Source organism: Sphaeramia orbicularis, chromosome 21 (genome assembly GCF_902148855.1).
Source record: "Sphaeramia orbicularis chromosome 21, fSphaOr1.1, whole genome shotgun sequence".
NCBI lineage: Eukaryota > Metazoa > Chordata > Actinopteri > Kurtiformes > Apogonidae > Sphaeramia > Sphaeramia orbicularis.
The window spans coordinates 15,138,461-15,165,721 of record NC_043977.1 but is presented as its reverse complement, the minus strand read 5'-3'; the positions used below and the strand labels follow the sequence as shown (position 1 = coordinate 15,165,721).

The window sequence follows — 27,261 nt, the reverse complement described above, 5'->3', positions numbered from 1 at the left end:
GGCCATATGTTTATCAACCCTGGATATACAGCAGAACATCCCACATTAGACTCCAGGTCATTCTGTACCTGGATGTGTTCCTCTCCATGTGTCCACTAGATGGCGTCGTTGACTCGCCTCCTTCCAGCCCCGCTCCTCCAGTCCCGGCCTGCATGGGTCTACCTGGGCCACAGGCCGGATCAGGGCGGAGAAACCTCCTCTTTTCCTCCTCATGTGGGAGGGGCCTGCAGACACACCGACGCGCACCAATGTGGAGTCTGACACAAGTCGGACTGGAGCAGGAGTCCGAACTCACAGACCCCCATCCAGTCCTTCAGCGATGCTCAACCGACACCGCACCGCAGATTGAACCCCGACCACCGGCAGCAGCAGGACCCACCGACCTCCAGCTGATCCCCCAGGGAGAAAACCAGAGCAGCCTGCCCCCCTCTCTGAGCTCCAGGTAAGACGTCTGATCACCTCCGCTCTCAGGAATGCATGGACGGATTGCTGCAAGACTTTGGGGAAATTCCTGAGCAATACTTATTCCGCCAAACAAAACTTTTCTACCCAGAGGATTTTACTTAAAACTAAAAAAAATAAGCATGTGTTGATATAGTTTGTGATGCATGGAAATTTGACTCATAGGATGCATATCAAAAGAAACATTCATATTTAGTTTAATTCCTAAAATAATCCCAAACACATCATTTTGGAGAAGATCACATGTTATTACACCTATATACTTGAATTTACATGTGACTGACTAAAGTATAGGCCACAGCTCAGGCCATATGAGAGCTATAATTTATTGTTAAGTGCATAATAACACATAACTATTGTCTATTTCTGCTGCATTTTATTTGCAAGAATGCCATCTATGAAACCAGGCTGCAGCTTGTGTATAACAGCCAAACAACCTGTATAGGTGAAAATATACATGTCGGTGCAAAGGTTTTAGCCCAAAGGTGGAAGAAAAATGAAATTGTTTCTCACATCACTTGCTTTAAAGTTTAAGCCTGAGTTGCTCTGTGACAAACGGGAGATGTGAATCCTATGCATGCATACACAAACACCACTACAGTGTGAGTCTGATTGAAAACACTAAGAGTTAAAGCTGCAAAACTCTTAACACATTCTCTACTCATGGGGGGTGGGGGGGTAGTGTCTTTTCTTGGCTACATGTGCTGGTGACCTTGCACACCTTTTTCTCCTGTCTGCATAATTGTTTTTTCGGTGCCGCCTGACTGTCCCAGGCCCCAGGGCCCCCGGGGGAAGTCCTGCCCGCAGACAGGCAGCTCGGCCCGGCTGGGGACATGCCGGGTCCTGCCGAGCCTCTGAAGTCTGCTGGCTGTGCTTTGAACTGAAGCTGCTGGAGGTGGAAATCAATCCGTCTCTATCCCCCTCCTCCCTCTCTCTCTCTCTCTCTCTCTCTCTCAGTCTTTCTGTCTACCTGCGTCTCTGTCTTTCTCCCATCAGCCCCCCAGCACATCCCTCCTCTCGCTGCCGTAGAATCTTTCATGTTCACAGGTAGAAAAAGGCTGAGGAAGAAACAGGGGGAGTGTAACTCATCTTCAAAAGACATTAATATGGTTTGTGAGGATTAAAGGGATGAGGGGCAGAGGAACTACACACACACATCACACACACTCTGAAAAAGTGTTTACTCTGTTGTTGTTCGTGTACGACTCTGTACTAACATTTGCACAATGACCTTATTGATTCTGCAGTGATTTCACACAAAGCAAAGGGAAGGATTCTTGTGTTTTTTTGCCAATTTTATTACTCTGATTTATGCTAAATGTCACAGCTGATTCCAATCCACCGAGCTTACCCCTTCCCCCCCACCTCCAGAGAAAGTTATAGAGCTCAAGAGGCCTGTAACAGTCCAGTGTTTCATAATGCTTCACACATCTAAGACAACGTTTCGCTAAACATGTCATTCAGAGTTTACTTATGGAAGTGAAGTTATTTCAGCTTGTTAGGCTACTATGTTTAATTTATATCTCAGCTGTTTGGTAGAGTTTATCCATCAGCAATGGGGGCTCTGTCCTGTGCAAATAATATACATACATATATATATATATATATATATATATATATATATATATATATATATATATATATACTTTTTAAAAAAAATTTTAACATTCAGCACTGCATTTTAATGATTAAAAACTGTAAGACTGTCACTTTTATCGTTGCACTCCAGATATCCATTATACCTTAAACGCCAAAATGCTATTATCATGTTACACTGAGCTTTTCCTATTTTACATGAGCATTATTTTACACTTTTGTTCAAATGCAAACAGAAATGTTCAATGTGATAATAATATTTTGGCATTTAACTGATACTAGATATCCTCCTGAGACCCAGCAATGCATTTTTGTACTCTGTAGGGGACAAAAGTTTGACAGTTTTATTTCAAAAATGCTGTACATTGCAAAGTACATTCCAATCAATCAATCAATCAATCAATCAATCAATCAATCAATCAATCAATCAATAAAAATAATAATGTATCTGAAAAACCTGTTCCAATCAAGACAGTTGTTCAATGTAAAAAAGCAAAAAAAAAATTCACTTTCCTGGCTCTCAGGAGGATCTAGATTGCAGCTATAAAAGTGATATTCTTGCAGTATATAATGTTTACAATCCTGTAATGAACATTTTATATATTAAAAAGCACAAAAAAGCCAAAGTAACTGAATGAAAGAAGCTCATTTTTAGTGCATTACATTCAAAAGTCAAACATGCATTAACAATAACCCTTTTCTTGTAATATTAAGATTTATTTCTGTTTATATTTATACAGTCAATGTCTGATGTCAACCCTAAAAACAAGTGCACAAAGAAATAAGGCTAATAGGGGCTAAATGCTGAATATATCCTCAATATAATATGCATTTGTGACTAATAATCTGTTCTCAGGTACAAAAACATGAGGCTAAATCCTTTTCCATTACAGGATTCCTGTCATTAGAGCTACACCTACAAAAAAAAAAAAAAATGCATATAACGTGCAACTATTTGATCACCGATGGATTTTTAAAGTCATTTTTCATGCACAAGTAACAAAAAAGTGCCTCAATTGGAATCATTTTCACAGTCACAAATCCAGGTAACCAGGCAGTGGATCAATGCATGCAGTGCAGGGCTCCATCTCAGTGAAATTAAAGGTAGCTGCCTTTCATTATATTTTAATTTACATGCAGTAATCCTACCGAAGCGACATAAAAGCACCATGTATTTCTAATCATAGCTTTTATTCGTACCACTGTTATTTCCCCGTATAAAGTGCAGACAGTTCAACAAAGCAGTACTAAATCAACGTTTGAAACTTCTCCGTGTAGGCCCCGGGGATTGAGTTTAATCAAATTGGGGTTTGTGGTCTAATTTGTGTCTACTTAAACCTCCTCCGTATGGGCAATCTACTTTAGTTAGTCATCAATTTCTTTTTATCATGGGTCTGTGGACGGGGATCTGGCGCTTATTGTCCTGCTATGTGGGAAAATATAAATACTGAACAAAGGTGGCAGATAGGTTTCATTAACCCATAAAGACTCAAAACCAAAACCATCTACTAACATAAACTGTTTAATACCTGGGGATCCACTAATCATGTCAATCCATGTAAAAAAAAATTGGTGTAAAATGCAGTTTATCATCTTTTTATGGTCATCAGATATGACCCATTTGAATGTTCAGAGGCTCCGTAGTTACCATGGAAACCCTGTCATCTTCTATAACATTTATTCACCAGAAAAACCCATGGAGTTTGACCAATGGCAGTAGTTTTTGACGCTTGTTTTTATGTTCAATTAATGATATATTTTGCTGCAAAACTCACTTTTTCTTCAGTTTTCTCTGTGTTTATATAATAAGATTTGAATCTGAGTTTTCATGAACATCTACATGGTCAGTTAGTGAAATATAGGGGAAAATACATTATTTACACTGAATAATACAAATACATAGGATAATATCATACTAAATCACTTAAGAAAGGTTAAAAAGAGAGAAGTTGCACTGGGTCTTTATGGGTTAAACTTGCTGTTCAATGTGGAAATACACTGTAATGTAAATATAGAAGTAATAGGAGACTTATAGTGTGGTTGGTCCCAAACTACCTGCATCAGGGTATTAAATAAGATCATCATCAACAATAACAACTGGTTGGATCAATGACAGTGGATGGAGACACTTAGTTTATGTTCAGTTATTAATATATTTTGCTGAAAAAAACACTTTTTCTTCAGTTTTCTCTGTTTTTATATAATAAGTTTTGAATCTACTCTGAGTTTTCATGAACATCTACATGGTCAATTAATTAAATATAGGGGAAAATACATTATTTACACTGAATAATGCAAAATACATAGGATAATATCATAATAAATCACTTAAGAAAGGTTAAAAAGAGAGAAAAATTCATGTAGGAGGTGCCATAAAAGTTGCACTGGGTTTTTATGGGTTAAACATGCTGTTAAATATGGAAATACTCTGTAATGTAACTACAGAAGTAATAGGAGACTCATAGTGTGGTTGGTCCCAAACTACCTGCATGAGGGTATTAAATAAGATCATCATCAGCAATAACAACTGGTTAGATCAATGACAGTGGATGAAGACACTTGGTTTATGTGCCGTTATTAATATATTTTGCTGAAAAAAATCACTTTTTCTTCAGTTTTCTCTGTTACTGATATAATAACCTTTGAAATTTCTCTGAGATTTTATGAACATCTACATGATCTGTGAATTAAACATACAAAAATACCTGATTTTTATTCAAGAAACACAACATAAAGAGGATAATATTACAAAAAAATGGCAATAAATCTCTTAAGAAAGGGTAAATATCGAGAAAAATTCATTTGTGAACTGCCATAAAAGTAGCACTGGGTCTTTATGAGTTAAAATAAAAAATCCCCTCAAATACAGGGGATGATACATTATTTACACTGAATGATGCAAGTTACATAAGATAATATAATAATAAATCATGATAAACCATTTAAGAAAGGGTAAAAAAAGAGCAAAATCCATTTAGGAGATGCCATAAAAGTTGCACTGGGTCTTTATGGGTTAATCTTGCTGCTAATGTGGAAATGCACTGTAATGTAAATACAGAAGTAATAGGAAACTCATAGTGTGGTCGGTCCCAAACTACCTGCATGAGGGTATTAAATAAGATCATCATCAACAATAACAAGTGGTTAGATCAATGACTGTGGATAGAAACACTTAGTTTATGTTCAGTTATAAATATATTTAGCTGAAAAAGTCACTTTTTCTTCAGTTTTCTCTGTTACTGATATAATAACCTTTGAAATTACTCTGAGATTTTATGAACATCTACATGATCAGTGAATTAAATATAGAAAAAAAACCCAGATTTTTACAGAAGAAACACAAAATAAAGAGGATAATATGACAATAAATGGTGGTAAATCTCTTAAGAAAAGGTAAATATAGAGGAATAATTCATTTGTGAACTGCCACAAAAGTAGCACGTGGTCTTTATGGGTTAAAATAAGAAAAAAAATCTTGGAAGCTTGGAACAGAGCGTCAGGCAACTGTTGTCCATCACAGCAGGTTTAATCCCCTGTCATGCTGTTTCTGGCTTTTTGGGTGTGTTTATTGAAAGCAAACAGTGGGAGGGATCATGCCATTGTTGCACCTGCGTTGATAGGTATATTTGAGAAGTAGTCTAATAGGTCTCCTGCCCCTAAATATAACCTTTAGTAGCAGGTTTTTGATGCAATAAATGGAGCCACATCCCACCTGCAGATTGTATTTAATGAGAAAAAACATACCAGTTGAAAGCATGAGTGCCTCTCCTCTAAGTTCAGTACTTAAAATCTTAACTCTCTGCTTTTTTTTTTTTTTTTAAGTTTTGCACTTTGAAGACTCCTCCAACTTTACAACCACATCAATCCATCAAGTAAACTGCAGCTCAGACGGCTAGAACTCTATAAGCCCTTAGATTTGTTTTTGAGAAATCACTACAGAGGGTGAAAGCACATGTAGAGTATTATAGTCATAACTGAAAAGTGGTAGCAGTGAATGTAGAACATCCCGTAAGAATACCGTCATGAACAGAGTTAAGCTCAGGTGAGCGCTAAAAGGTACAGAACAATGCATTGTTTTGCAGCTCCTTTATTGTAGGTGTTAGTAATGCGGGGGAAGCTTGGAGGCGTTCAGTTGAATTCCAGGCTGCAGATTAGGCTTCCCACCTACAGCCGCTGCAAAATAAACAGAGACGGAGACGGAGACAGGGAGAAAGACGAGAGAGCGATGTTCTGCCCCAGCAGAGCTAAAGAGGGGAACAAGGGATCAGTGAGAGGAGACGATGAAAGACAGATAACCGGCAGGCAGCGAATCAAAGACTGACTGGAGCTGGGATAGGTGTGTGTTTGTGTGTGCGCGCAGGAGAGAGTGTATTGTGTGTGTGTGTGTGTGTATGTGCGTGCGGACGCGTGCGACTTCCTTTCATGTGCCGTAAGAGTTTGTTTTTCCTGTGAGCCGAGTGGGAAGCTGACAGCAAGTCTGTAATTAAAGCAATCAAAAGATGAAGAGAGATGAAGAAATATCACACATAAACACACACATTCACACATATCATTCAGCAAACGGGATGACTGTGTGTTATTATTAGTATTATTATTAGTATTGGGGGAGTTTACTGTTACCTATTGGTGTACAGTCAAAACCACCTGACTGTTCGTTGCTTATACCAGTGTTTTTCAACCTTGGGGTCGGGACCCAAGGTGGGGTCGCCTGGAATTCAAATGGGGTCGCCTGAAATTTCCAGTAATTTATTTAAAAAACCCAAAAACTTTCTAATACTAGAAGCACTCGGAGAGCGCAGACCTCTGCCAAGGCTGATCAGTGCTGACCCCCCCCCCCGTGGGCCCCCCCCCACCCCCGATCACCACCAAAATTTAATCATTTCTTCCTTATCCCATTTCCAACAAACCCTGAAAATTTCATCCAAATCTGTCCATAACTTTTTGAGTTATGTTGTACACTAACGATCAGTGGCCCCCCCCGTGGGCCCCCCCCCACCCCCGATCACCACCAAAATTTAATCATTTCTTCCTTATCCCATTTCCAACAAACCCTGAAAATTTCATCCAAATCTGTCCATAACTTTTTGAGTTATGTTGCACACTAACGGACAGACAAACAGACAGACAGACAAACAAACAAACAAACAAACAAACAAACAAACAAACCCTGGCAAAAACATAACCTCCTTGGCGGAGGTAATAAAAAATATGGTGAGTTGAGAGAGACAATCCCAATACATAAAAGACATGACAAACTCTGAAGCTGAAACTGTAGCACTATGGTACTGTTTATCTGTCAAATGTTCATTGTGGTCGGTTTCAGATGCTGCAGCTCTTTCATAATTCATAATTTGAGTTCTTGTTTGTTCACTATTAATTGTCAGCCTTGTAAATCCAAGCTGGACTGACTGTACATATCCTGACCAAGGAAAATAAAATTCTCACTTTGTGCAGTAATCTACACCTGACTTTTCTGCCTCTGTCCATAATAATATACATTATACAGACCAAATCTCGTCTAAAATTAACGTTTATTTTCAACACAGTGTAGCAAACTATGACATGATCAAAAACAAATTAATTTTAGCAAAAAAAAAAAAAGTCTTAGTTTTGAATGCCTGGGGTCACCAGAAATTTGTGATGTTAAAATGGGGTCACGAACAAAAAAAGTTGGGAACCACTGGCTTATACTATAGGGCAGGGATGTCAAAACTCATTTTAGTTCAGGGGCCATGTACAGCCCATCATGATCTGAAGTGGACCGGGACAGTAAAATGATAACAAGATAATGTATAAATAATGTCAAATCCAAGCTTTTCTCCATGTTTTAGAGTGAAAAAACTAAAATCGCTTAATGAAAATGTTTACGTCTACAAATTACCCTTTAAACAATGTGAATAACATGAACAGCTATAAACAAATCGAAATTTCTTAAGAAAAATAAGTGCAATTTTAACAATTGTATGCCTCATCTTTTCATTTACACGTGTATTACGACTTACAAATCACAGTGGATCTACAAATACACAAAACATTTAGTAACAGGCAGAATATTGTTAAAATCACACTTACTTCTCTTAAGATATTTCAGGTTGTTCATATTTGTTCAGGTCATTCACATTTTTTTGTGAAAGGATAGTTTGTAAATGTAAACATTTTACACTAAAACAAAGAGAAAAAATTGGAGTCGTAATTATTTATAGGTTATTATGATAATATTTTATGGACTGATCCACTTGAGATTGAATTGGGCTGAAAGTGGAACCTGAACTAAAATGACTGTTAAAGCAGCGTATGACTTTCATCACAAAATTTTTTTCAAATTTGTAAAACCCTAGTGATATCCTAATTATCACTAGTCTTTCCATTCTTACGCATCTGAATCACTTCCCTCACGGTGAACAACTTCAAAGATGACTTCATCATAAATGTAGTCCGCTTGTTTACATAACAAACTGAAACATCACTTGGGCCTTTTTCGGAAATTCTGACGCGAAGTGCATTGTGGAAAGCAAAAGAATTTTCTCACAGATTCGGCAAAAAAATGAGCCAGATCGCTACAATGTAAAATGATCCAGTTCACCAGGGTTGTTTTAAAGAATGAGTGTATTCGGTGGATGGAGGTACAAGCGACATTGCTGGAAATCTCTGTTCCGTGGAATTCTCATTCCCACAAAGTACTTTGCGACAAAATTTCCGAAAAGGTTCAAGTGACATTTCGGTTTGTTATGTAAACAAGCGGACTGTGTTTATGATGGAGTCAATTTTGAAGTTGTTCACCATGAGGGAAGTGATTCAGATGTGTAAGAATATAAAGACTAATACACTGTAAAAATCTAAATCTGACCAAGTGTATTTTTCTCATTTCTAGTCAAAATATCTCATCACACATAAAATAAGACATAATCACCTAAAGAATACGTTTTTAGTAGTCACTTTTCCATTGGATATCTGCGCAAAACTTTACCGATAATTAGTAAATGTCGAAAAAACAGAAGTGCGTAACGTCAATTTTTCTATTAAATCACAAATGCGATGATTTGTTTATTTATTATTGTGAGATGACACTAGAAGTCATTTCATAAATATGGTGACAAACGTAAATATGGTGTTGATTGACAGATATATTCATTATTATTATTATATATTACCCCTCTATCTCGTACTAAATTAAAAAATTACTGGGTTTCCTGGTGTGTCCACACATACCGCGACATGTATCTTCTTCTTCTTTGCTTGTTATAACGTACGTCAACATCCGTTTTTTTAATTCACCTGACTCTAGTTGTGAAAAAAGGTCTTTCCATTGCAGTTTTTTGTGATATACCATTTGTGCTACGCCCGAAAAAGCACCTCTTGCCAGCGCAAAAACTTTTAATCGAAAAATTAAACTTTTGGCAAAATTGTCGTTTTTCCATTAGGTAAATTTTTATGTGCAAGTTACATTTGCGCAATTTGAGGTTCAACTGAAAAGTGACTAGTGAGATATAAGAACTTATTTTTACACAATAGATCTTGAAAATCTTATTTCAAGAAAACTTACCAAAATAATTTTCACTTGTTCCATTGGCAGATTTTTTTTGCATGTTTCAAGATTTTTTTGCTTAATTCAAGTTATCTTAATTATCTTGGTAAGATTTCTTGACATAAGATTTTCATGCTCTATTGTCTAAAAATAAGTTCTTATATCTCACTGAAAAGTTACTCTTTAGGTGATTATGTCTTATTTGAATTGTGATGAGATATTTGACTAGAAATGAGAAAAATACACTTGGTAAGAGTTAGATTTTTGCAGTGTGGATTACTGATAATTAGCCTATCACTGGGCTTTTACACATTTGAAAAAAAAAAAAATTGTGATCAAAGTCATTCGCTGCTTTTATATCTTCAGTGTAAATTTTCCATTTCACAGATTTATCCCAGGGGCCAGATCAGACCCTTTGTCTGGCCGGTTTTGGCCCACAGGCCGTATGTTTGACACATGTGCTTCAGGGGAATCAATCTTTTCCTGCACATGACATTCGAGCCGTGAAGTCTGCCCACGCTTTTTAGTTTTTGAGTCTGACTTCAAGGTAGTTTATTCAAAGTGAAATTATTTTGCACTGCTACACAGAATGTTTTGACACTCCTGCTAAAATACAGTTCACACTGATAAGCCCTAACACTGCAGTGGGGTCGGATTGGAGTAAATGGATATTCAGTCAGGAGATGAGGGCCAGCTGCTTGAGGTTTGCGTCTGTCTCCGAAAAGCTGTAACACCATAAGCGGATCACTTTAATCATGGGTTTATTTTCACATCAAACTTAGACGGTAATCAGGTCGGCAAATTAGACTTATTTACATCTGGCTCATTTAGTTTTGAGCCGTGATAGACGTCGACTTCCTTCAGCGCTGATAAAAACCTGATCAGAGAAGGAGTCTGAGGGAAAAAAAAAAAAAAAAAAAAAGACTGCACTACGGTAGTGTTAGCCTGTTGTGGAGCTCTTGTAGTGATTAATGAGCGTTGCACTGACTTTGTGCCGTCTCGCTGTGTGTTAGCTGTTTTTCAATCAGTGAGTTTTGTTGAGTTTGACTCAGCTGAAGGTGAAAGCGGTTGGTCTGATTTGATTGACAGCAGCATCGCCGGCCCTCTTTTTGTACCCCAGCTGCCTCCAAATCATAGAAAGGAAGAAAAAAAAAAAATGCCAGCAGCACATTCTTTCTTCATAACTGTCTTCTGAAAAAAAAAAAAAAAACAACACACACACACAAAGCAGAGGCACTTATAGATCTTAAATCACAGAGTGACAGCTGATTAGCCATTCGCTGTTTCTAGAGCGCACTCTTATTGTCAAAATTGGACATCAGTGCTTTAATTGATGTGTGTTTTGCCTCTTTCAGACATACTGAAAACACAAATAGGTGATTAACAGTCTCATGAATCACAAATCAGTGCGTATTAGCTCTAGAGTGCGTTATTCATGTGCGATTGTTGAAATTTGAGGTCTTTGATTTCAGCCAAGAGTAACAGAACGGTAGCAGTTATCAGATGTAAAGTCGCAATAATGTGCAAAAATGTGTTTTTTCTTTTCGGGGCAACTTTTCCACTGATTGAAAATGGCTGAAATGAAATCTTACAGTAATACGATAAAGAGAAAATCCACAATGTGGGTGATTTAGTCTAAAAATGTGCAGTTTTTGTTTGTTTTGCATGATTATGTTTATCGTTTCTTTAGTAGGTGAAGTATCATCTGCTCTGTACAGACATGGGCCGGCCTAATGAAGTGGAAACTGACAGCTGATTAGCCATTAGGTGTTTCTAGATTATTGTCAAAACTGGACATCAGTGCTTTAATTGATGTGTGTTTTGCCTCTTTCAGACATACTGAAAACACAAATAGGCGATTAACAGTCTCATGAATCACAAATCAGTGCGTATTAGCTCTAAAGTGCGTTATTCATGTGCGATTGTTGAAATTTGAGGTCTTTGATTTCAGCCAAGATCAACAGAACAGTAGCAGTTATCAGATGTAAAGTCGCAATTATGTGTTGTTTCTTTTTGGGGCAATTTTTTCAAGGATTGAATATGGTTTAAATGGCATCTTATAGTAATATGATGAAGAGAAAATCCACAATGTGAGTGATTTAGTCCAAAAATGTGCAGTTTTTTTTTTTTTTTTGCATGATTATGTTTGTTATTGTTTCTTTAGTAGGTGAAGTATCATCCGCTCTGTACAGACATGTGCTGGCCTAATGAAGTGGAAACTTGTTAAAATTATACACCGTGTGCCACGGTTCACAGAATATCAACAGGAAATGACGCACGCTGTGTTTTATAGCAGCAGTTTTATTTTAGACAGAGACGTGCATTATGTTTAGTGCCACTGATGATGACCATCTCCTCCATCAGGGACTCAGAGATGGTGAGTCTGATATAGCTGATGTTTTGTTGGATGGAAAACAGTGAGACTTGAGGTGCTGGCACACACACTTCCACACACATACACACACATACACACAAGCAGGCACAGTTCAAGGCAGCCTGAATGAGTAACATGTGTTTAACATCTCGTATGGATTTGGCAGGTTGAGTTGCCGGTCTGTAAAGGGATAAAATAATTGGCTTTTTTAGCGACAGAGCTCAGTAGTGAAGCATTGATTAATTCTGGAACTTGTTTATGACCAGAGGGATCCTGGTAAGTGTGTGTTTATGGGAGGGTTAGTTAATGAATGGAGTCAAATACTTCCTTATATATACAGCACTTTGACTACGTTTACAGCGTTAACATCAGAAATTATATGTGTTTAATCAGTTTTTAAAGGACCGGTAGTGGAAGCTGATTCAATGGCTGATACTGATACTATTGGAAATCTACTATTTTTGTTTGAAATTCGACAATTGATAAACATCTGAGTCAAAGTAATACATACATAAACACATAAAAACCAGCAGGCAATAAAACCGAACTACTGAAAATTAAATTTAAAGTCATGAATCAATAAAAAAAATCTTGGCTATTCTAGGTGCAATTGTTATTTTTCACTATTTCTCACTAGTTGCTTTTCCATCGGATATCTGTGCAAAACTTTAATGATATTTACTAAATGTAAAAAAAAAACCCCAAAAACAGAAGTGCGTAATGTTGTTTTTTCCATTAAATCACAAATGCGAAGATTTGTTTATGTAGCATCGCGAGATGACACGAGAAGTCATTTCATAAATATAGTGACAAACGTAAATATGGTGTTGATTGACAGATATATTCATTATTATTATTATATATTACCCCTCTATCTCGTACTAAATTAAAAAATTATTGGGTTTCCTGGTGTGTCCGCACATACGACATATTTCTTCTTCTTCTTCGCTTGTTATAACGTACGTCAACATCCATTTTTTTTAATTCACCTGACTCTAGTTGTGAAAAAAGGTCTTTCCGTTGCAGTTTTGCGTGACATACCATTTGTGCTATGCCCGAAAAAGCACCTCTTGCCAGCGCAAAAACTTTTAATCGAAAAAATTAAACTTTTGGCAAAATTGTCCTTTTTCCATTAGGTAAATTTTTATGTGCAAGTTACATTTGCGAAATTTGAGGTTCAATTGAAAAGTGACTAGTGAGATATAAGAACTTATTTTTAGACAATAGATCTTGAAAATCTTATTTCAAGAAAACTTACCAAAATAATTTTCACTTGTTCTACCGCCAAATTTTTTTGCATGTTTCAAGATTTTTTTGCTGAATTCAAGTCATCTTGATTATCGTGGTAAGATTTCTTGACATAAGATTTTCATAATCTATTGTCTGAAAATAAGTTCTTGTATCTCACTGAACAGTTACTCTTTATGCGATTATGTCTTATTTGAATTGTGATGAAATATTTGACTAGAAATGAGAAAGATACACTTGGTAAGAGTTAGATTTTTGCAGTGTGGATTACTGATAATTAGGCTATCACTGGGCTTTTACACATTTGAAGAAAAAAAAAATTCTTCACTTGTTATAATGTATGTCAACATCCGTTTTTTAAATTCACCTGACTAATTGCGAAAAAAGGTCTTTCCATTGCGGTTTTGCTTGATACACCATTTGCGCTATGCCCAAAAACCACCTCTTGCCAGTGCAAAAACTTTTAATAAAAAAATGAGACTTGTGGCAAAATTGTCATTTTTCCATTAGGTAAATTTTTATGTGCAAGTTAAATTTGTGCAATTTGAGGGTCAATGGGAAAGCGACTAGTGTTATACATATAAAAAGCAGAGCATCTCCGCTGAATTAAGCAAAAAAACTGACCTTATAGATAGATAGATAGATAGATAGATAGATATTTAATAATGTATTGTGTTATTAAATTTCACTTACTAATATAATATATGACATGACCAATATATTTTATATCTTTGTAAAATACAAATATATTTATCATTTGCAGATAAGATGAATTGGAAAACAGTTGACAAATGTACTGGTTGGCTAATGTTTTGAAGGTATATAATAAAGTTAAACACATGTAAATACACATAGGTTTACATATATTTACGTGATAGATTTAAAAATGTCATACTAAGAAGTGAATGTATTCTAACGTGAGAGCTTGACTAAAACCCATTCTCTCATAAATTCATAGAATTTCAGTTTTTGGCCCAAATACTGTAACTTATGCTACAACCAACAAACACTTTGGAATCATTTTTCTTTATTAATGATCCAAATCTTGTTGAAGTTTAATTAAATCACTCCTTTTATTATGGAAGTATTTTATCATTCAGTTTGCCTATTAATATTTGGTGAACGCAGCCTTTAAAGAAGATACTTTAAGTACTCTAGTATATTTATTTTTCATGGTGTAACAGTATGGTAGTTTGGGAATATGTTAATCTGAGTGTTTTTTCCATCAAAACACCACATTCCAGTTTTTTTAACTGCACATAAATATATAATAAAGCATGATCGAGACTCTCCGCATTCCTTCAAATCAGCGTTAAACTGAAAAACAAGTCGTTGAACGTTGTTTTCGTACCGTCCGATTGAAAAGGCAGCTAACAAGACGACAAAAGAGTTCGAAAGCAAAAAAAAAATAAATAATGAGAAGAGAAACAGTTGAATTATTTTAATGGAAACCACATTTTCCGTGTAGAAAAACCCCAAACCAGGATGACAGAAATCCCTTTCCTTTTTTTAATTGTCATCAGAAATTAAGTGCTATGGAAGAGCCCACAAACCATCCTGTAAGTACATTCTTTGTGTTCATCTGGTTTTCTCTCTGGCTGAGTTCCCTGGCCACTGATTGGCCTATTAGTTAATCAGGCAGGAAGTCATTATCAACGGGCGTAATGAATATCCATTATGAGGTTAAACACTGATGGTGAAAAGCTATTTCCCACACAGTCGATGGTAATGGTACGGAATGACATAAAGGTAGAAAACGGAGAGAGACTGGAATTTTTTTTCCCTTAAGGAGGCAATTAATTGAAAGAATAGAATGATATTGATGGGACTTGGGAAAACAGAGGCTTAATGTTTAAGTTAATAGTATTCTAAAAGATATCGGATACAGTTGAGTGAAAGAACAATAAAAGTAAGCCAAGAAATGTAAAAAAAAAAGGACTTTTATGAAATGTTGCTCCTGACTTGAAAACAGATGTCTTATAATGGCAAATGTTGGTTTCTTGGCGTATCCGACATCAAAGTGAGCGGCTAAATCCACGGATTGACTTACATGGCAGCTTTATTTGACATAGAGAGTCAATACGCTGAAAAACAGCAGAAACAACCTGACTGAGGATCAAATCAAAGGTTTAGAAGGAGGATTTATCACATGAGTTGTAATAAGTCTAACTGTGTCAGACTGTTTGATCTGATTTCTAGTCCTACTACTACCTCTGCTTGTAACTCACTGACTTTTGCTGTCGTAGAAAATTTTTGTCAGTCAGGTTCGTAAGTATGATCTGATTTCCAGAACAGCTACCAAATGCAAATTCAACATTTGGAATTGACTCCAAACATTTTTTCTGCTTCATTTGGCAAAGAATAACGTGAACATAAAGCTGCTTGTCAGTCAGATGTCCAATTACTAAGGACTAAAATGATTCTAATTCCTAAATAGGGTGAATTGTCCTAATGTGGGACACTTAAGCTTTACATTATATATTACACTGGTCAGCAACAAATTTATTGTTTAAGTTTTTTGAGCTGATTTAGGATAATTTTGGTGTGCTGAATCCAAAAATCACATTAATTTTGCTCAATCGGGTCAACTTTCTGAACTATGCTACATATTGGCTTTTTAACATTTTTGCTTACATTTATGGGCATTTTCACATCATATGATACAAAATTCTTTCATATTTCTTGCAATAAACGAGTTCTGAAGATTTTACTTTTGCCAATTTATGATTAATGTTTTTTTTAATATTAGAGGTGAATGAAATGGCTTCGACTAGAAGATCTTGCAAAAATAAGCCTGAAGTATTCTGCTACATCTGCAGTGAATACATAATAAATGATAACACATCCTGTTAGAAAATGATTTTTTTTCTCTTAAAACCTATTTTGGGTGAGAACCATATAAAAAATCAACTGATAAAGTCACAAAAATGTCATCAATTTTGTGAGAAGATCAAATTTTTCAAAATCAAATTAGCAAAAAAACCTGACCTGATTGAGAAAAACAGATGTCATTTTTGGATTTAGCGGTGCAAAATGGTCCTAATTCAGTTGAAAAAACCTAGACAACTTGCAAAAAACATTTTTTTGTTACCCAGTGTTATTATTATTATTATTATTACATGACCTTTTTGGCTTAGCATTGTAATATATTACAGAAGTCCGAAATACAAAAAATGTCCCATATTAGGGCAATCCACCCTAGTTAATGCAACATTTTTGGTAAACCCCTTGAATTAAAGCTCAAAGTCCACACGTCAATCACACCTTGATTGTTTCATTTCAGCTCTATTGTGGTGGTGTACAAAGGCAAAGTTACACAATATGTGTCACTGTCCAAATATTTATGGATCTGACTGTATGAAGGAATGGAAAACACAACCACCACATGAACAGAGGGATTTTTTTATAGTCTGACCCCTTAATTTAGTATTATTTATATTAATAGGTAGCTCATACTCAATGAATATCACATATTCTTCCAGTTTAACATGCAAAGCTGTATCTATCCTTTACTTCCATCCATATTGTTTCTATTTTCTGCTTTAAGTAAAATGTGTCACAAATAGACGCCTCCATATTGAGGTGTTTGGGCATGTCCAAACAGGAGATGGATGGATGGATGGTAGTAATGTTCGTTACCATGGATTCCCTTTCCGATTCAATACCAAGTAAAATTCAGGCTGGTATTGGCGATACTGATCTGATACCAACACTTGGTACAAATACATTTAATGTCTGGAAAAAAAAATGTTTATTTCAAATGATAACTTCATAAAGAATGCAAGACATTAGAGAAATTATTGTTTAATTATTAAGAACTATTATAAAAATGAAAACTTGCCTATTATTTCACGTTACATGAATGTGTTAACATGAAAATACTGAACATGTAACACTTCAATAAAAGCATCTGACATCAACACTTTCCCTCATTCACAAGTTTTTAAGGAACAATAGCATATTTACTGTTTTCCCCTTTAATTTGTTCCATATATTGCTTACCACACTTATTCAGGCGTAAGAAGAAGTAGTTCTCAACAATCGTGTATCATGTGGACAAGATTCCAATAGTTTAACTATTTTCCACTGTGTTCCTAATTAGGGGTGTAAGAAAATATTGGTTCTGCAATATATCACGATATTTCATTTCACAATACTGTATTGATATTAAAAAGTACTGTATCAATATTTTTAGGTATTAATTCAAATGCAGATATTATAGAGGTTAATTTTGGCTTTTTTTGTTTTTCATTTTTGTTTATAGTTCATTTATTATTATTTAACACTCTTTTATTAATAATGTTAGTTCCTTTGTTGGGATTGCACAAAAATAATGTTATGATATTAATGATGAACCAGCAGAATACGAACATTTGAACAGGATCTTAATCTGTAATGTCTGTAAAACATAATTTAAATTTTAACACTGGAAAATTTTGTGATATAGCATTAGATTCTGTTCCGATCAAATAAAAATGTGTTTAGTATTTGTGCATATTTCTGGTGTAACTCAATTCTTCAAGGAAATAATCATTTAAAAAAAGAAACAAACAAAAAATTGCCTTTTTTAACAGTATCGTGATATATCCTATCGTGATCCTAGTATTGGGATTTGTATCGTATCGCCAGATTCTTGCCAAGACACACCCCTATTCCTGATATACATTATCTCAAATGACCAAAGGATCAAAAGTGTTGATATTTTGATTTGTGAATCGATTCTAGAGTGTAAAGATCTGGTATCAGAGATATCAATATTTCAGTATCGATCCGCATATCACTAATGTTTGGATGGATGGATGGAGTCATAGATGCCCTAGAACACAGGTGTCAAACATGCGGCCCGGGGGCCAAATCCATCCCGCTAAAGGGTCCAGGGTCCCTTGGGATGAATTTATGAAATGCAAAAATTACACTGATAATAACAATCCTTTTAGTTCAGGTTCCACATTCAGACCAATTCAATCTCAAGTGGGCAGGATTCAGTAAAATACGATCATAATATCATATAAATAATGACAACTCCAAATTTTTCTCTTTGTAAATGTAAATATTTTCATGTATTTACACTAAAACAACGTATAATTTTGCAAAAAAGGTGAATAACCTGAACAAATATGAACAACCTGAAATGTTTTAAGAGAAGTAAGTACAATTTTAACAATATTCTGCCTGATATTAAATGTTTTATGTGTTTGTAGATCCACTGTGATCTGTAAATTATAATGTACATGTGTAAATGATAAACTGAAGCATTACACTGTTAAAATTACACTTATTTTTTTCAGTTTGTTCATGTTATTCACATCTTTTGAAAGGATAGTTTGTAGATATAAAGCTTTTCATCATGTAAATTCCCTTTTGTTCGCTCTAAAACATAGAGAAAAGTTTGGAGTTGACACTATTTATATATTATTATGTTATTATTTCACTGGTTCGGCCCACTTCAAATCAAATTTAGATGAATGTGGCCCCTGAGCTAAAATGACTTTGACACCCCTGCCCTGGAAATATCTACACGAATGTAACATGCATCACACAAGCATTTCAGAAGACTTTTAATTAGTGTGACATTATAAAGATCAACCTATTTTGCTCTCATTTTGCAGGTGTTGAGCTTCCTGTTAAAATAAATACACCCTAAAGGAAAAAAATACTGAGACTTTCTTCTATAATAAAACACTGAGGTGGGTTTGGCTTCACATATGGGCACCACCCTGTTACTGAAAGCCTTTTTGTCATTATCACCGTGATGCCATGTTTGTAACTAATGACAAATAGCTTCTGTTACTAATCACACACGTCCATAACAGCTTATTATTTGTCTTGGAGCTGTGTCTTTTTTTTTTTTTTTTGGTGTTTAGTGTTACCTCTGTTTTTCAGCAGATGCTGACAGCGGTTGGATGAATAGTAAGACATTGTCTGGCAGTTTTGGGAGGGCACCCTTAGAGGCTGCCAAAAAACAAGGAAGAGCGTAGACAATGTCTGCTTAACGTACATGTGTTTTTGTGAGCTGTTCTATGGGAATTTCCATATGGAGACTCCTTTCACCTACAGGGCCCGTAATGACTTTTAGCTTAATCTATCAAATTTGGCTGTCACATTGTGCTGCATTTATATCAATACAGACTTAATTCTTCTTTGAAGCTCCGGTCTGGACTCTCACCAATACCAGGGCATTATACTTGTCACTTTGGGCCAGGAAGCTTTGATGGAAGACGTCTTATTTTAGGTCTTGTTAAATTGCATTGAGCGCATTTTTGAGGTCCGTGGGTTTTGCTATTGTGCATTTTTTTGAATGAAGTAGAATAAATTGTCTTCCCATAGTTATGTGGAATTTCATATTGGGTTTCATGTGCTGACATAAAAAAAAAAAAAAAAAAAAAAGCACGATCAAATGCGACTAAATGGAAAACAGAGAAGGCGGAGGAGGAGGAGGAGGAAAAGGGAGCTGATGAAGGACAGGAGGAAGAGAGGCATCTGAACACACCACATAATAATTCAAGTTTCTAAAGTTCACCTTTGACTTCAGTGATTTTTTTTTTTTTTTTTTTTTTCAACAGCAACCTGTTTAAAATTTATTTTTGGGACCTGCTTAGTGAGATCACTGTTGCCCCAAAGAGCTGCACTGACTCTACTCAGTAATGACACAGCTAAAGACAGAAAGGTTATTTATCTGAGATTATGTGGTCGTTAGAAGATTAATACCCTCTGGGGGCAAAAAAAACTCAAGCTGACTTTCATCTCAAACCTGCCCCGACAGAGAGAGGTGGGGTTAAAGAGACATACAGAGGGTTGAAAGAGGTAGAAGAAGAGTGTCAGAAGACAGAGAGAGTCTTCAAACAACTGCGGCGAGTGTGTACGTCTACGTATGTGTGTGTGTGCGCATCACTTTAACCCCATAATGAGTAGCCTAGAGGGGGTCCATAGCCATTTGGCAGATCTTCATTTCCTGACTTAAAAAAAAAAGTGCTACCCTTTTATCTCTTGAGCAGCAACACACTCACAAACACACATCAGGACTTGCACAGTTGGGCCTGTTTTCCTCTCAGAAGCCAACTTTGCTTATTTATTGCCTATACACTTCATATGTATATATCTAAGTGTTTGTGTGTGTATATATACATATGTGTGAGTGTGTGTGTGTGGGGAGACTGTAATTAAACAAGATCAAACCCTCAGGCTCGGGGGAATTAGCCATCATTGAAGATCAGAAGGTTTTTTTTTTTTTTTTCCCCTCAAGTTTGCAACATGGAAGAGTGAAATCAGAGGTTTGGAGCCAGACAGACAGATTTTGACCTCAGATAACAAATAATGGCGGCTTCTTCCTGTCTTTTTCCCCGCATACCCACACAAACATACTTTGATGCGGCCGACAGCTTCTGATAGATTGAAAGTTTAGCTGTTAATTTGTTGAATCAAATGATCTAACTTCGGGGCACATCAGTCAACACTCAATATCCTCTTATATCAAAATATCACAACAGTGCCAGAGCGTTTAGTTCCTGCTCTTCACGGTTAAGGTTAAAGTGATTAAGTTTAAAGTTGAAATGCTTCTTTTATCGAATTCAATCCGCTCAGCCTTAGCAGAAACACGCAGAGTCAGTGCATATTTTTCTTCCTTTTTTCTAGCTTTCATATGTAGTAATTAACACTCAAAGAGTTAGATCGAGTTAGAAATGCACTTAATAACAGTAATTAAGAGGAATGCCTGTGTTTATATACACTACTGTGTGTGCGGGTGGGGGTGGGGGTGGGTACTGGAAGCCTGCAGCTGGAGATGTTTGGGGTTGTCATGAATATTACTTAAACCACAGTTTTCTCAGAACAGAGACAACTCAAACAGGAGATTCTGCAAATATGATTGTTACGCCCAAACTAGAGGAACCTGAGCTTAACATTAACCCTTTCATGCATGAATTATGAGATCCTTAATCAAGTTTTTTTTTTTCTGGAGTGTTTTTATTTCTCTTTAGGCATGAAAAAAACAAAACAAAACAGTGCAATTGATTTTTATGAACCTATTTTTCATGGAATTACAAAAATGCTCATTTAGCTGGACACCATGCGTTTAATTTTAGAAGCAAAGAAACATGTATTTACTGATATACTAGGTGAAAACTATGAAATAAAAACATTTTTAATGCTGCTAATCTGATGTTTTCTCACATTTTAACATACCTGCATGGAGATAATATGCAAAAAAAAACCAAACAAGCAACTTTTGTTTAAAAAACAAACAAAACAAAATTGTTTATTTCAGTCTAGTAACAATTAGCTTTTTTTTTTTTTTTTACACTCAAACATGTTACTGCAGATCAGGTTTATCTAGAACAGCAAAGTTACAGTAATGGTATACAGTGTATGTGATGATGCACAAAACAACAAATCCATAAATATACAAGAAAACACCTTTGATCAGCTGTCCACTGTGGTGACCACTATGCATGAAAGGGTTAAAGACACTCCCTTCTTTCCTGGAAAAAAAAAAAAGTCCAATGCATGCAAGAGTTTTCAGTCCAAAATAGTTAATTTATTTACAACATCAACCCTTAAAGACCTACACCTATTTTGTGGCAACATCCAAATAAATTTAACCCTTCCAAAGAGATTAAAAACCATTTATTAAAATAATTTAAAATAAGTGATTAATTTAAAATAACATAATTTTTCAGTGAAAATCAGGTATTTCCAGGTATTTCATTTCTTGATTATGTAGATCAGGGGTCTCAAACTCATTTTCTTTCAGGGGCCACATTCAGCCCGATTTGATCTGAAGTGAGTCGGACCAGTAAAATAATAACATAATAACCTATAAATAATGACAACTCCAATTTTTTGTCTTTGTTTTAGTGCAAAAAAACCCCCACACCATTGAATTTTGAAAATATATACTTTTATAAACTATGTGAAAAAACTGAAATTTCTTAAGAAAAATAAGTGCAATTTTAACAACATTATGCCTCAACTTATCATTTCTACATGTGCATTATTGATCAGATCTACAAAGACACTAAACACTTAGTAACAGGCAGAAAATTGTTAAAATTGTGCTTAATTTTCTTTAGATATTTCAGGTTGTTCATATTTGTTCAGGTTATTCACATGTTATTGATACAGGATAGTTTGTAAATGTAAATATTTTCATAATTTAATGTTATTTTTTGCATTAAAACAAAGAAAAAAATAAAGTTGTTAATTCACGGTTTTTTGCTTAATTCAAGATTTTTTGCTAAATTTGAGATTTTTTTTTGGCTTAATTCAAGATTTTTTTTTTTACTTCATTGAAGATTTTTTTTTTTTTTTTTTTTTTTTTTTGCTTAATTCTAGATTTTTTTCCCTTTATTCAAGCAAATTTTTTTTTTTTTGCTTAATTCAATTCAAGACTGTGGAATTTTTGCACTTGACAAATTCATCCCATGGGCCAGATTGGAACCTCGGGCCGCATGTTTGAGACCCCTGATGTAGATGTTAATAACAGCTCAGAGTAACTTCAAAAGTTATTATATCAAAACAGAGAAAACTGAAGAAAAGCTGTCTTTTTTTTGCAAAATCTTTCATTAATTGACCATAAAAACAAGGATCTACAACCACTGTCATTTGTCAAACTATACAGGTTTTACTGGTGAATCAATGTTGCAGAAGATGACAGTGTCTCCATGTTCAGTAAGGAGTCACTACACAGATAGATAGATAGATACAGGGGTTGGACAAAATAATGGAAACACCTTCACCTCAAGATGATAATGCCCCAATCCATATAGCTAGAATTGTTAAAGAATGGCATGAGGAACATTCTAATGAAGTTGAGCATCTCGTATGGCCGGCACAGTCCCCAGACCTCAACATTATTGAGCATTTATGGTCAGTTTTAGAGATTCAAGTAAGACGTCGATTTCCACCGCCATCGTCTCTAAAAGAGTTGGAGGGTATTCTAACTGAAGAATGGCTTAAAATTCCTTTGGAAACAATTCACAAGTTGTATGAATCAATACCTCGGAGAATTGAGGCTGTAATTGCCGCAAAAGGCGGACCTACACCATATTAAATTATATTTTGTTGATTTTTTAAGGTGTTTCCATTATTTTGTCCAACCCCTGTAGTTAGATAGATAGATAGATAGATAGATAGATAGATAGATAGATAGATAGATAGATAGATAGATAGATAGATAGATAGATAGATACTTTATTAACCCCGAGGGAAATTCAAGATTTTAGGTCTCATATTCATTTGATTACAGCTGCTGTGGTCTTTGCTGGTTAAAAATATTAATTATTTGCTTCGACTATTGGACTAAAGCGTCATTGTTTGAACATCCAACTGATCTGATTTGCTTTCAATTTTAAACTCTGCAAGCCATCCGTCCTCTTATTCCCTCTATTACTAACACAAGAGGACTGTGTTTTCTGATTACATAATTTTTTTTTCTCGGCTTTTGTTTTGTTTGAAAGTTGCCCCGAGTGTTTGGGTGAGCGACTCTGGGCTCCTCGGTTTTTATTCAAACATGGCTTAAGAGGCGATTCTTTACCAAGGAGCGAAGCCAACGCACCTCCTTTCAATTACGGTGACGACATTATTTACACACTCAGTAATGCACACATGCTCAGTGTGGGCAGGACAAACACACAGGAAATGCAATGATCCTGCAGATGTGTGTGCACATGAACCACGACATTTAACTGTTTATCATTTTATCTCACAGGCTCAGAAATACACACCGAGTTATGTCTTATCGAGCTGGATCTGTGCACACCTCAAATGTTCCATAGCATTAAAAGAACATCCAGAACTCGAGTTATTATTTCTCATAAAGCAATCAGTGGAGAAAATCCCATTCTGACACACTGCTTTACGACTTGGTGCTTTCGGGGCTTTTATAGGTTTACAACCTTTCACTTTTCCTGCCAAGGTTGTTAAGATACTTTTTAGCAATAGGATGGAGAATATTTTACATTGGTTGCTAAAACAAACATACAATCTGCTAAGGCTTACCCCATAATCACTTAAATGTGTATGTGTGTTGGAAATTAGAATAGAATAGAATAGAATAGAATAGAATAGAATAGAATAGAATAGACTGAATTTTCATTGTCTGTACAATGAAATTAGGAGTGCAATTCCAGACTATCTAACAATGTTAATAAAAAAACATAATGCTTCAGAAAATAAGAATAGAGCGAATGTAAAATTACAAAAATTAAAAATAATAAGAAAAAAAATGTATATAAAATTTACAAAAAGTAAAAAAAGAATAGAACTAAAAGTAGAATAAATATGAAAAAAATATATGAATAGACTCAATATTAACAGTATGTATATCTGTGAAAACAGTATTTATATACATGAAAAAGTATGTATATCTGTGAACAATATTAACAATAGGAACAGTATGTATATCTATGAATAATATTAGCTATATTGACAGTATGTATATGTATGAAAACAGTATTTATATACATGAAAAAAAAAAAAAAAAAAATGTATGAACAATATGTAACAGTATGTATATCTGTGAACAATATTAGCTATATTAACAGTATGTATATGTATGAAAACAGTATTTATTTACATGAAAAAGTATGTATATTTATCAACAATATTAACAATATGTAACAGTGTGTATATCGATGAACAATATTAAGAATATGTAACAGTATGTATATCTATGAACAATATTAGCCACATTAACAGTATGTATATCTATGAACAATATTAACAATATGGAACAGTATGTATATCTATGAATAATATTCGCTATATTGACAGTATGTATATGTATGAAAACAGTATTTATATACATGAAATATACACACACACACACACACACACATATATATATATATATATATGTATGAACAACATGTACAAGTATGTATATCTGTGAACAATATTAGCTATATCAACAATATGTATATGTATGAAAACAGTATTTATTTAGATGAAAAAGTATGTATATCGATGAACAATATTAAGAATATGTAACAGTATGTATATCTATGAACAATATTAGCCACATTAACAGTATGTATATCTATGAACAATATTAACAATATGTAACAGTATTTATATCTGTGAACAATATTAGCTATATCAACAGTATGTATATGTATGAAAACAGTAGTTATTTACATGAAAAAGTATGTATATCGATGAACAATAGTAAGAATATGTAACAGTATGTATATCTATGAACAATATTAGCCACATTAACAGTATGTATATCTATGAAAACAGTATTTATATACATGAAAAAGTATGTATATCTATGAACTCAAGTTTATAAAAAAATAGTGCATTTATTTTTAGATAAAAATTGAATAAATATTGCATTGTTATTGCAAGAACAGAAGATTTTGCATGAACTGCAAAAGATTATTATTATTGCAGGACTTAATGCACATAATTCACATTATAGTGTTGATAGGAGTTTTTTTTTTCGCTTGAGGAAACATCAAGAAAGGAAACACGGGTAAGAACAGAGAAAAGAGAGCGGTGTTGATTCAACTCAGGCTGAATCATGTTTAAGTTTTAAGCTTTCAGGCGCAATTGAATGTATTCTTTTACTCCAGTATGCATCGGGAAAACATGAAATAGTAATAATAAAAACCTGAAGCTATACCTATGACAGACTGTAAAACTATACCCCGGAGATGCTTTTTTTTCCTTTTTTTTTGCTCTATTTTCAGTAGGTTTGGGGCTATGAGAAAAATTTCACCCCAGTGCCAAAAAGACATAAGAAAGAGATAATTAAATGTTATTAAGTGATATCACCAGCCATTATTGGAGCAGAGGTTAGCCAGCGGTGATTTGTGCTCGCAGGTATGAACCAGAGGAATGCCATCGGCTGTTCTGCTGCTATTACATGTTTATGGGCGATGACGTGACGATAATGGGACAGTGAACTCATCAGGGCCACACACGTACACATACACTGATACTCAGCGTGCAGCACCGTCTGCAGGAATGCTCCCATCTATGACTCCGCTGTTTCGTAATTCCTGCTCAAATGCTTGAAAAAGTTTCCTGAGAAATTATTAACAATGGATGAATGAATGATGCTTTGTCTCCTTTTTCTGTTTTGCCTCTATCCTGCAGGAAGAAGACGCAAAAATGTCAGAGAGGAGAGGTCAGAAAAAGTCCGTCTTCCTGTCTTCATTGTTGGTAAGTTCTGTTTTTTTCTCTTTTCTCCAACCCCGAGTCCCTCTTTTTCACCTCCTCCCTTAATGTTATTGTTATTTAGTCATCCGCTGCTTCACTTTTTCCTGACTTAGCCTTTCTTAAAATATTATCGAGCAGTAGCTTTTGACCGGAGTCATCTGTATATGTTTTTGGTATTATCCCACACAAACCCTTATTGGTTCCATAATATGGATCGCAGCCACATTCGGCTCCACTCTTGGCACAGCGGCGTCCAGACTTTAGCTGTTATGTGCCAGCAGCTTGCACAACTCTGCAGCACTTGTACCAATTAGTCAACCTTTGAGTTTTTTTTTTTGTTTTTTTTTTTTAGAACAGATATCTTTATAATCTAACTGGGAATCTCGAGATTCTCTGCTTGTTTTGATGTTGCAACCCACTGGCAGGGTTCCCAACTGCCTCCTCCACCTTGCCCTCCCTACTCTGTTATACCCTCATCAGTCACTATATGTGCACATGCAGGCTGATGCTGGAACTTTAAGCGGGGATGTGTTCGGATTAAGTCGGAGGTGTCAAGTCACCGAATCACCGAGCAGTGGCGTCAGATTCATTATCAGCATCACTGCATCAGTAAATGGTGTAATGGTGTGTATCCACTGTAGTGTACTGAATAGACTCCTATGACCTACATTAATACAGATATGGAACTGATACAGATAGATACACAAAAACAAAGCTTATCTTGTTTGCCACCTCTTGCATTCTACACTGAACAAAAATATAAATGCACGACTTTTGTTTTTGCTCCCTTTTTTCATGAGCTGAACGCAAACATCTAAAACTTTTTCTATGTACACAAAAGGCCTATTTCTCTCAAATATTGTTCATAAATTTGTCTAAATCTGTGTTAGTGAAC

The 27,261-nt window shown here is 35.2% G+C and overlaps 1 protein-coding gene across 1 annotated transcript in view; it reads left to right on the top strand.

Annotated features, from left to right (window-relative positions):
* The first annotated feature begins 269 nt into the window (after positions 1 to 269).
* Positions 270 to 27,261, top strand: part of edar (ectodysplasin A receptor) — a 79,236-nt gene continuing 52,244 nt past the window's right edge. The window contains exons 1-2 of the mRNA XM_030124057.1: positions 270 to 442; positions 26,304 to 26,369. Coding sequence (XP_029979917.1) covers positions 26,319 to 26,369 — 51 coding nt within the window. The 5' untranslated portion in view covers positions 270 to 442; positions 26,304 to 26,318. The remainder of the gene's footprint in view (positions 443 to 26,303; positions 26,370 to 27,261) is intronic.